The 12331-nt window shown below is 41.5% G+C and overlaps 1 protein-coding gene across 2 annotated transcripts in view; it reads right to left on the bottom strand.

Annotated features, from left to right (window-relative positions):
- The window catches only part of gabra3 (gamma-aminobutyric acid type A receptor subunit alpha3), a 145525-nt gene that overhangs the window by 8892 nt on the left and 124302 nt on the right, over nucleotides 1–12331 (bottom strand). For both annotated transcript variants that reach the window (XM_053846772.1, XM_053846773.1), the window contains exons 8-9: nucleotides 11001–11153; nucleotides 7694–7899 (exon numbers count right to left, since the gene is read on the bottom strand). In XM_053846772.1, coding sequence (XP_053702747.1) covers nucleotides 7694–7899; nucleotides 11001–11153 — 359 coding nt within the window. The remainder of the gene's footprint in view (nucleotides 1–7693; nucleotides 7900–11000; nucleotides 11154–12331) is intronic.

Below are 12331 nucleotides of genomic sequence, written 5' to 3'. Positions count from 1 at the left end.
CTACTTTTTCAGCTTCATTTAATTTTCCTTCCTTTTGCCTTCACTCCATCTTTTTAATTAGCATAACTAATGTCCCCTCTTTGCTTTTCCAAATGCGTCACGGTGGATCTACTTTTGCGCACAGCTCATCATCGAACCATTGTTTATCAGTCCATTATCAATGGTTTATACTTAACGTTCCAATACACTCCCAAATGAACGCAGAGAAGGAATAATCCACGCTGCTCTGGGTTGTCGTGAATCAAAACAAATGTGGGGCCAGTAGAAGAGTTTTAGTCCTGTGTTTGGATTAACACAGGAGTTAGACAATGCACTATTATCTGGGGCACACCTGGGTCCCATCTGTGTGTATTTTCCCTGGGTTTCTGTGGGTTTTTCTCTCCTTTCAGGTCATCTTTGGCAGATGGCCCCCAATTGGGACAACAGCTTCTGAGACCCAGGTTAGCTGGAATAATGTCTCGTCCCCCATTGAGCGTCATGCACCAAGGCGACTTGCTGGCCATAAATAGAAGCAAAGAACCAAATGGTAAAACTCATTGTTAACTTGAAACAGACATATATGCTTCTTCATAAGTTTTCAGGCCACTGAGCTTCATGGTTGGAGAAAACTTTGTTGCTTTCTTGGCAATACTTTTTAAGAAACATCTTTTTTGCATGTGTACATGCGCATACACTTGTTTGAGATGATCTAAAATACAGCTGCAAATCCAACAGTGCCAGTTTTAACTCCACAGATACAAAGAAGTTTTCAGTTATCAAATGCTGAGCAACTTGCTTTCTAGGTGAACATCGACTACCGTAATTTCTGGACTATAGAGTAGTGATGGGTGGAAGAGGTTTCATGACACAGTATTGCAGGGTTGATGAAACACTGTCCTAATTTTCAGAGGCCACTAGATGGTGCTCTTGGTTCTTGGAAATGAAGTGGGGTTCCATTGAATTAGTTGATCAACTCCAAACATTTTACAGCAGACAGTGCCATCTAGTGGCCTCTGAGAATCAGGACACTGTTTCATGAAACCTCATCAACCCTTCAGTACTGTGTCGTGAAAACTCATCTATCCATCACTAGTGCAGACACTTGGGAGGATCCAAAATACAACTTCAAATCCAACGGTGCCAGTTTTAACTCCACAGATACAAAGAAATTTTCAGTTACCAAATGCTGAACAACTTGCTTTCTGGGAGAACATCAACTACTGTAAATTCTGGACTACAGAGCGCACCGGAATATTAGCCACACCCACTAAATTTAAGAAGGAAAATAGATCTTGTCGATACATTGGCCGCACTGGACTGCCAGTGCAGTGGTGCTGTCTGAGTTGTATGAAGGATACATTGCCGCTCTACAGGGCAATGTGTGTCATGGTAGTCATTTATCACCATATAATACAGTTTAGTAGACAGTCAAATAGACATCCAGCTTATCTGTGCATACAAACTGCTCAGACAAAGATGTTTTGAACAGAAAGTGCAGACTGATATATTGTTCCTACTGTTGCTCATCAACAAAGACAGTCAACATGAGGTAACTTTCAATGTGCCACACATTAACTGTGTTTTTCCGCAGCCAGTCATTGCTGAACTTTTTAGTTAAGCAAATATGATTTTGGAAAACGTAGTATTATGGTCAGTCAAGCACAGACGTACAGGCAAGACAGAAATAAACGTTTTATGAGGTCAATGCAAATGCTGAATGTCGTAGAAATCAAATATGAATTATAACAATACATCTAATTCTGTCAAACGGAGGAAAGATGTCCGCAGGGCTCCATTTCAAGTCGATTTGTCCAGGGAGACAAAAAGTTACACAGATGCCCCGTGGAGGAGCTGATACGATCCTCTGAAAATGATTTTCCCACATCTGGCACCACCACGAGGCCTCCTCTGTCACAGCGGTGTCTTACTCAGCAGTAAAAGGAAATGACTACTCTAACATGTCATTTGACCTTCATCTTCAGTCCAAAGTCCTCTGCAGTCGCTGGCGACAGAAACATTCCTTGCTCTGTAAAAACCCACAAAAACAAGCCACAAAAATAACCAAACACGGAGCACATTCTGCAGTAATACATGTGGTCAGGCTGGGACTGGTGCGCAGTTTTGCATCCTTCTCATGCATATATGCTATTGACCCTGCCACTGAATTCAGCAAATGTTTGCAGCAGAATTAGTTTGACTATGATGGAGTGCCCTCGGGCCAAACGCTGATCTCAGATGTTTGATGTTCAGAGAGAGAGGGTGAGAGAGAGAGCAAGTGCGGGTGAGAGAGAGTCTTTTTTTACTTGAGGAGCTGAGGAGTTGGCATGTAGGGCTCAAAAGGGCATATGATTTTATATGCTATGCCAAGTGTGTTACCACATGACACTTGTGAAGCAGCATAACATGTTTGATTCAAACATGTCATGAACTCAAGATGCTGAAAAAACAAAACGGAACTAAACATTCCATTAACTCCAAATTCATTTTTGTTGAGTGACATGTACTGATCTTTGCCCTTAGCCCAGCTAAGTACCAATATGCACCATATGAAACAGCAACACACGCTTTGATCCAGATCTTGTTTATTCAAACCTTACAGTCTGAAAATGCCGTGTACACACCAACACGTATCGAGCGATGGTGTGAAAAGTAATGTTTAAGTGTCTTAAGGCGGAGCATCCTTGTTACTTTTCTTCCACTTTGGAAATGAGAACAATTGCAAAGCAACATTTTTTGAAGGCTGTTAATAACAGCATGTTTGCGTCATGATCAAAGATTAACAAACAAGCAAATGGACAGCGCATGGAGCCGGTGACAGTGCTGTAAAACAACTTTGCAGCTGACCTACTAGGCCGCAATGCGTTTTTCCACTCTGTGACATCACCCTTTCAAGCCCTATTAAGCAGTCTTGTTGTTTTTGGGGACAACATGTCCTTGCCTTTGTCTGGTCGGGCTACTTCCTACTTGTTCTACAAATAGTTTTACAAATAATTCCTTGTTTCTGAAACTGAATCAGAATCAGAATCAAATTTATTGCCATGATCAGTGGGGATCCCACCAACTAGGAAAGTGCTTTGAAATACGGTGCTATCAAAAAAAAAAAATTTTAATAAAATAAAATCAAATAACATTAGTTTAATAAAAACTGAAAGTCAAATTGATTGGTAATCTCTTTTTAACAATATTTTTACATTTGCAACGTTCCTTGGTACAGAAACATGCTCAGACTGGGAGGAAAGAGACTATACTAATTTTGTGATACTTAAAATGAGACATGAAACTGCAATTCATCTTCAGATTCTGCAATTCATTGCAAAGCCACAGCATAAATCATCATTTTGGCGTCTCTGTGCACCTTCCTCCCACCTTTAAATCTGGGAGTAAAGTAAAACTGTGGTGTGGGCTGAACTCAAACACTGCTACATGCCAAGATGCTGGGTGAATTCACCCACTGACCTGGGACTCTGACTTCTTCTTTATTTCAAATATTGAATAGGAAGTACTACATTCAAGGATTGCTGTGTTGGCACAGCCATTAGAACCAAGCAGTTCCTCTGCCCTCTCATTCCCTTTGATCCATCTGAACAGCAGAGTGAGCTCCGATATGATGTCACACATTGATTTTAAAATTTTGGTTTCATGAAAGATGACTGATTTTAAGGACACCTCTCTCAGGTCCAGTGTAACTCAGACTGTGATGCAGCAGATGCTCACATCTGGCACAGAACGGCAGATCCGTCCAAACTGGAGCAGCTGCATTTGGCTGCATTGCCGTTTACTCAGTTGAAGTTTTGCTCTACACACGTCATACTTTGTTTTTTCCATGTTTTCTCAAGATTGCCAGAGACAAACAGAACAGTATGTGACTTGGCTCCAGGAGAAACTAAACACCGAGCACACACTGAGCAATCGCCTCTGATAAAACCAGCAAACACTGTTGAACACAGTGTTGTCCAATCGAGCCACTTGAGGCATGAGACGCACACGAGCTTTCGTTCCTATCAAACTCCCCACTGTGTAATTCGGATAATAAGCGCAGTGCAAGTGCGGAGGGAAGGGATAATTAGGTGGACTACTTGTCAAACACACGGCAACAGAATATTAGACTGGCAGAGAAGCTGTTTAACTACCAAATGACAATAGAGCACAATGACTTGACTGCAGCTTGTTTCAGATCTAAAAGCCTTGAAGCCATTGTTGGGTTCCAGTGGATGACATCCAGCTGCTTATTATCAGGGACAGAACTTTCAAAAAGACTGGGCTGGAATGTGCTCTTTTGTAGGTCCCCTTCCTTCAGGTCTTCTTATTTAAGTATTCTTAAAGCCGAAAAAGTGCGCGCAGCTCGGATCTCTTTGCTTTCCAATAGCTCAGTCTCGCAGAGATGTCTCCCTCTGTGACCCTGTCCGTTTTTATCCATCATGACAAGTGCATGCTCAGCAGAGCCCCCGAGAACAGAGCGCAGGCGGGTGCCATTAAGACAAGGCTTCAAAAAAAAAAGCGAACAAAAAAAGTCCACTCTGCAATGTAACGCTGCAAATTGTTCCCAGTGACTGAAAGGATCCGCGACGGCAATATACAGTTCTGCCAATCATTAAGATCGCCAAATGTCAGCCCGCATAAAAAAATACAAGAATATGTCGTACTCATTGTGTCAGACCCTTTTTTCACTTTAGTAGCAGAAAACAAGTTTTCTCTGTTTCTCTCAGAGAAGACAAACATGTCCCTTTGTGTGTTGCACAATTTTAACTTTTTTTTTTTTTTTTTGAAAGATCAGTTGTTGGATTCATAAGGGCTTTCATCCGGTGTGAGGACGTAACGTTAATGGAGAAATCCAACTGTGAGTCCTTCATCAATGTAAATTATGAAGTTGGCACTCTCATTTTGAAACTCCAGTTTTCAGTTGTGTTTTAACTTCTCTCTGGAGTGGACTATGAGAGTGTGGATGGCTGAGAGAATCCTCGCCACAGATGGAGAGGGGACTTTTCTCTACTGCTCTTCTCAAATATCACATACACTTGTTGGTGAAAGGAATATCCTGGCTGACATGCTCTGAAGAACATCTGTCAGTGTTAGAGGTAAGTGCCTGTTTCTCTACATTCTAATTCAGGTATAGTATTATGGTATATTATTATCTCTCCAATGGATGTCAGCAGGGGGACCATCTACCGAAAAGGCAATGTTTGGGACTCTTCGCATACTTCTGACATGGGAAGGTGTAGGGTATGAGACTATTCACATACCTATTTGTTCAGAATGACAGATTAAGGCCTCACTTTCACAGAATATGAATATGAATAAATGTGACTGAATGGCCTCATCTTTGGTTTTAGCTGACAAAATGTGTGTTTTCCAACCAGCAGTCAATCTAAATGCTTTAAACAATTCAATCTATAGTCATAGAGAATGCATTGCTCGCATGGGAGCAGAATGAAGGAGCAGCAAGTTTCACTTCCAAGACATACCACTTGCACCACAAGTCAGCAGTGTTTTAAGAGGGAAGTCACAAAATTACAAAAAAATGTCTTGTTTATTGGACTAAATAATCTTAGTTGCGTCCTCAGTGTCTTTCCGGGCCCTTGCAAATGTTGAAATATCAGGTGAGGCCCCCCCTCTCCAGAAGATTGGTTCAAAAATGTTCACACTCACGTCAATGATTTGGCGATGGAGAAGACACCAGATGAGCACAGCTTTAAAAAGAGGCTGAAACATATGCTGCCATCTTAAATCAGTGCCAGTGTCTCTGGGAGTTATACACCGCTTCTCCTCTCAGCGTTCCACCCCACTGTCCCCGTTCCATTTGGCTGTTAATGAATAAATAAAAACCTGTTTTACAAAGTACTCCAGGCTTTTTACTAAGTGGGGACTTCGTAATGGTGTTCCAGAATTACACTTGTGTCTTAGTTCAAACATTATCTTCTTTCTTTTAGCATTTGACATCAGCACAATGTGGACTGCCAGCTCCAGCAGAACCAATTTTGATCATCCGACCTAGTCATGCCTTTTATCTTCATATCCTCATTTACAGCATCCATGAACCCCACTGTTTGACTGTCGTCCTATTCTTTTCACATCTCCATATCTATTCTTGGTCCAACATATCCCCTTTCTTCTTCAGTCAAGTGAGGCCTCCACAACTTTGTCGCCAAACTACGCCACATTACATTATCTAACAAAAGTGAGTACTACCCTCACATTTTCGCAAATATGTTGTCATATCTTTTCATGGGGACAGAACGGAAAATGACATTTTGACAAAATGTAAAGTGTACAGCTAACATACTGTAACCTCAAAATAACTCAACATGATGTCTACAACAACAACAAAAGTGAGAAGTGAAAATGTGAAAATTGTGCACAATAAGCCATTTCCCTCCCCCGTGTCATGCGACTCTTTAGTGTTGCAGGTGTGAATGGGCAGCCAAGGCCTCATGCACAAAGGATGCATGCGCACCTATACACACCTATCCAAGACCGAAAAGTGTGTGAAAATGTGCAGTGCTCCAGACAAAATTCAGAGCTGGCATTTGGTTCAGATGGTGTCAAGTGTGCGTGGCGTCAACCAGGTAAGGGGTACAAGAACAGGTGTCTTGCCTTCAGTCAAGGATGGTGGTACGAGCGTCATGGTCTGGGGCGGCATGAGTTCTACAGTTGGCAGGAGTAACAGTTCATTGAGATGGCAGAGCATGATAATTCAGAAACTAGGGGCAGTTTTCAAACATGACCCAACACACATCTCCAAGGTGGCCACTCCCTTGCTAGAGAAGTTGAGGGTCAAAGCTGTCTCCAGATCTAAATCCAATGGAGCATCCTTTAAGGCAGTGCTTCTCAAATAGTGGCCGGGGAAGGGCGCATGTGACCTTGGGGAACATACTTTTTTGCCAAACTAGAATAAAATGTAATGTTAATAAAGTTATTCTTTATTGTAACTTGATGTATATTACTTCCTTTTTTCTTTTCTTTAATGTTAACAAGGATACAATGTTATACAGCGGTGTGGTCATAATAATTTTATAGACAAATGATATTATTTACAGAGGTGTCGGAGACTTGGGGCGCAAAACGTTTACTTCTTCCTGGGGGGGGGCGCAACATAAAATGACTCAGAAGCACTGCTTTAAGGCAAGGTAGAGCAGCACAGGGTCCCTAACATCTACCAGGTCTGTGATGTCATCATAAAGGAGTGGAAGAAGATGTTAAGGACATTCATTTAGGGTTACACTCATTTTTGTTTTGCCATGCATTATTTTGAGGGATGGTGAATTTGCCCTGTTATACAAGTGACTGACATTTCTTCAGTGTTGTACCATGAAAAGATATGATTATATAGTCACAGAAATATGTGGGGAGGGCTCACTTTGAGAGATTCTGTAGCTGTCCCCTCTGACAGACTGACTTACTATATCTATATCAGCAACTCCACGGTCCATGGAGACTCCTCCCTACACTCACCTGCAAGTCTGTAGCACAATACTACAATACCATCAGTCCTTCAGCAAACTTCACCACTTTCTCTCTGTCCTTGCACGTCCTGCACAACCCTCCCAATCTTCTCTGACGCTTCAGACCATCGCACACAAAACCAAACTTCACCCTGCTATATCACCAATAAAACGGTTCACATTGGAAAAAAAAATCAAAAGTTCAGGTGTGTGATCGAGTCAATATTTTATTTCAATTTCCAAACCATCCCTGTACTAAGTGAAGACATACTTACCCTTATCTCCATACCCTCTTTTTTCCCATCCCATGCCCAGCTCCGCTTGGTGAAGTAGTTGACTGTAGCAAACTCAATCAAGGCAGAGAAGACAAAGGCATAGCACACAGCCATGAACCAGTCCATGGCTGTGGCGTACGCCACCTTGGGCAGTGAGTTTCTAGCACTGATGCTCAAGGTGGTCATGGTTAGGACTGTGGTTACCCCTGAGGATGAAATGACACGGTTAATCAAGTGGACAGGCAGAAGGAACCAGCTCCAGATCAATTCATGTTGAAACAGCACCAACAGCGACAAAAGCAAATTTCAATTCACTTTTACTTTATAACAGCTTGACATAACCACATTTGATCAAGACTCAGGTGTCTAGTGCATATTGGGTGGATATGCTAACCCAGCCTAGGTCCAAAAGAGACTAAGCCAACGCTCGGTTATTTATACTCATTTATACACAACATTGCCAACGTTTGATAAAAACTAATTTGTCTTCTGATGTTTTTTTTCTCCATGAGACTCATTCGGCCTGCAGCATGGGCTCTACCACTGTATGTATTTGGATTGTGGGAGGAAGCCGAAGTTTACCCGAGCAAGCCCAGAGAGATCAGCAAATTCCAACGGTTTAAGTGCCTCAGCTTGAGTCTAAGTGCCTCAAGCTGGAGCCAAACCTATGGCTTCCTGTTTGTGAGGCAGTCGCATTTACCACTACCACCCCCCAGGGTTTTATATGTAAGACGTATAGTTAAAAAAAAAAATTGGTCAGTGCCATCCTCTGAAGCCAGCTGGGTCAAAATAGTCAAATCTACCATGGGTTGAAATCACCCATTTTGCTCCAGAGCTACTCAGCGAGGAAAACAAGACAGCATTTTTAGCTGGGTTTATATATTGAATACATTGTTGTCTGCGCTATACGACTGGCATCTTTTACTCAGTTAACTTTATTATGTTCTAAAGTGGATAACTGACATGTCCCCAGGTGCACTCAGGCTATCAGCAGTCCAGTCAGACATGTCATCACCAACTGTGTACATTACTTTGTCCCTGCTAAGGGAACAATGAATGCAATTTGTAAACATAAAACTGCAGCAAAAAAAAGGGTGACGAGAAGGGTGAAAGAAAAAGGGAAACTGCAGAAGTTGGACACATATTTTGGGTGGTGGCAGCGAATCAGACCCAACAACTGAGGGTTGGTTAACAGGTACAATCGCTGCATTAGTACAGAGTGTGAGTACGTTGTGAACTATCTATATGGTTGAGATTGGAATTGCTGTTATATCGCCTTTGTGTCTTTGTGTCACGGTTGGACAGAAGCCATGGTGATGGGGACTCGTAGTCCGGGGCAGTATTACAGTGATGTAGAGCATCATTGGGTTTTCAAGAGCCTGTCAAGTTGGCATTTATGTGTTATGCCACTGGTTTAGAATGACTCCCAGGAATCTCACTTCTGACACTCTTGATGGCCTTAGGGAAATTTTGATGTCTATGTAATGACAGTTCCTCTTCATTCAATGATAAATTGTTTCTGATGTCATTAATGTACAGTAACAATTTGAAGCTGAAATACTGAGCCTTCTGGGATTCTCCACACTTTTTCTTCTTCCCCGGAATATATTTTGTTTAATTCTACTTTTTATAATGTACAGGGTTGGTATTATTATTCTTTTATTAGTTAACTAACCCTAACACTGTATTGTTTACAAAGCAAGGGTGGCACACTAATACAATAGAATATTGTGGTTAAATGTTATAGTATAACTATAACTATGTTTTATTACCTGTACTATTACTCTTTCTCCTAGTACCTTATGAATCTGGGGTAACAAAGAGTTAGACCTTGTACCATACAGCAAGGTGTCATCTTATCTAGAATGCTAGCTGTTAGTCACCTGCAATAAAGTGTGCAGTAAAATATCATGGCAACAGAAACAAACAAACAAACATACAAATAAATATATGAGGGCAGTGCTGTTTTCTAAATAGACCTTTTTAAAGAATCACTTGGAGTAGATATTTTGAGGCAAGTGCAGGAGCATGACTCTCGCATGATAGTGTGGATAATCAGATTAAAGATGTGATGCGCTGCATTTATTGATACGTGAGTGACTTGCTGTGACCAGGTTGCATCAGCATGTTCCAGTCCTCCTTTTTGCCACTGAATTCACCTGGTTTTGTTTGAGCGATATCCACCCAAAAGGAAAATGCGGCGATAGTGCTATGACATCTTACTAAATGAAATTAACAGACAAGCATCACTGAGCCAGACATACAAAACAAAACCAGGAATGGTTGTGTGAGCGCTGCTTTCAGGTGCAAAGAGAAACGACTGCTAATGATTTTTTCTGGACTAAGCCTGGATTTATAAAAGCTTAATGTGTCCCCTCAGGGTCAGAGAGCTCATAAATTTCGATGCAGCAGGAACACTTAAAACCATGGGGTTCAAACTGACTCCACTTACGGTCAAGTGCGAAAATTCACAGTCTCACACAATAGATGCTCAACCAACCACATGAGGGCAACTGCAACCCCAGACATGAGCTGAAAAATGTATTCATTATGACATATAAAATAAAGTGTTCATCAAAACGGCAAAAAAATAAACAACCCAAATGATTGATATTAGAGGGGGCAACCTGAATACTCTGATATTAAATGAAACAAATCGAAACCGGGTCTGGAATTAGAGCAGACAGTCATGTATATGAGGCAAATAAACCACTAGGAGGCTTGCTTGAATTTAAATTCTCACAGTTCCTAGGAATCTAAACTCAACTCCAGAACCCAACAAGACACTCCTCGACATCTGCCCATTTTTTGCTTTTTTCCCTGTTAAAGTACACATGCTTGTTTGATCTTATGTCTTCATTGTTCCACGTCTTGACCACTGCATTATTTTGTGTTTCATTTTCTTACATAACCTTGAACCCTCCATGAACATGTGTTAACCGCCGTGTGTAACTGTTTTTTTTTCTTTCCTCATTTGTTGTCTGTTTAAGATCTTCCTCCTTTGTTTCGTTTCAGTTCTGTTTCTGTTTTGCTTTGCAGTCTGTCCTGTACTGTCAATGATTTAGTGTATATATGGTTATTTTCACTCTTCTTGTATTGAGTCTGTCTGTTGCTGACCACCACACTCACTTGAGTCGACAGCCTGTTCCTCTCATGCAACACTGCAGCTATCTCCTTCATTAAAGTTCCCAAACCTGAATAATAATAATTATTTTCAATACGAATCAATATTAAGATAAATGCACATTGTGAGAAGCAAAAAACTGCAGACATGATGAACTCTAAAGATCTCTTTTTAGCTACTCACCAAATACAGTGCGAGCTGGCACCGACTCCCTGTTCAGCCAGAACGACACCTGAGACAGTATGACCGTCATGATGCAGGGGAGGTAGGTCTGGATCACAAAATACCCAATTTTCCTTTTCAAATGGAAATATGTAGTCATCACTACATATTCTCCTGTGAAAGACAAGAGAGGAGGGGGAAAATGCAGGAGGACAACATTAGTATAGTGACGTCGGAGTCAATGAAACAACAGAATTTAGTGTCCCATATTTTGGACTTTTCTGGTGTATTTTTTTTCTTATTTGAGGTCTGTAGTCCCTCAGCATGTATGGAAAAGACAAGGTTGTTGTGAGCCGATCAGTTTTTGCCCGGCTCCGATAGGTCTTTTGGCGCTGCGTATGTATGAACTTGCTCACAGCCACAGTTCTATCAGAGAATATTGCCAGTGACAATCTAATCCAGAGGAAGGCAAAGCACAGCCCAGGGCCACACTTCAGTGCCTACACTTCCAAAGAAACCGCCTGTATATTCAGGCAGTTTCTTTTCCCTCCTTTTCTTGTATTATTAGATTCCTTATACCATTAATGCTCATTTGACAGAACTTCCTGTCCCTCAAAATAATTGAGTAAAATATATTGGGGAAATAATAAAATGCATGAAAAAAAAATGAAATAATACACAATCAAATATATATAGACATAGTTTAAACATGTAATGTCACGGCAAGAAAAAATACTGAAAGGGGAAATGGCGGTGAATCCATTTGTAAAACCATTCATTTGGCCCTTGTGTCGTGTTGGAAACGCCCCTGCTGTATCTGGACCCTTCTCCTTCTGCAGCATATCCTGATGCCATGGGCAACCAACCCTTTTCACACAGATGGAGAAACATTTGACTCCACTGAAACACCAAAGTCAAGTTGAAAAATTGTTGCCATTTGATGGCTTGGGCCTGTGCGACTCCGCTGCACAGATCTCACAAGTTCACCTGATTTGAGCAGCATGGCTGGGAAGGCTTTCACCAGCCGCTGTGATTAAATACTATTATGTCCATGCTATTATTCCTCTCAGTTCCATTTTCTGCAGCACCGCTGTGCTCACCAAGAGCAGGGCGAAGCCTCTGACCAATCCTAACATGGTGAGGAGAATACCTAACCAGATAGAGGCTGATACAAAAGGTATATTTCCATTGTTGCGGATGTAGGGAATATTTCATTAAAGGTCATTACGCTCATTCCTTTTAAACTGACAATGGATCCCAGTGGAGAACATGCTAAGCGTTCTCTTCCCGGGATCAGGCCTGTGCAATTATGACCGGTCAGAACAGTAGAGTGGAAAGGAAACATGAAATTA

The sequence above is a fragment of the Synchiropus splendidus genome, chromosome 17 (assembly GCF_027744825.2).
Source record: "Synchiropus splendidus isolate RoL2022-P1 chromosome 17, RoL_Sspl_1.0, whole genome shotgun sequence".
Lineage (NCBI taxonomy): Eukaryota > Metazoa > Chordata > Actinopteri > Syngnathiformes > Callionymidae > Synchiropus > Synchiropus splendidus.
This window is presented reverse-complemented; position numbering and strand designations above follow the sequence as displayed.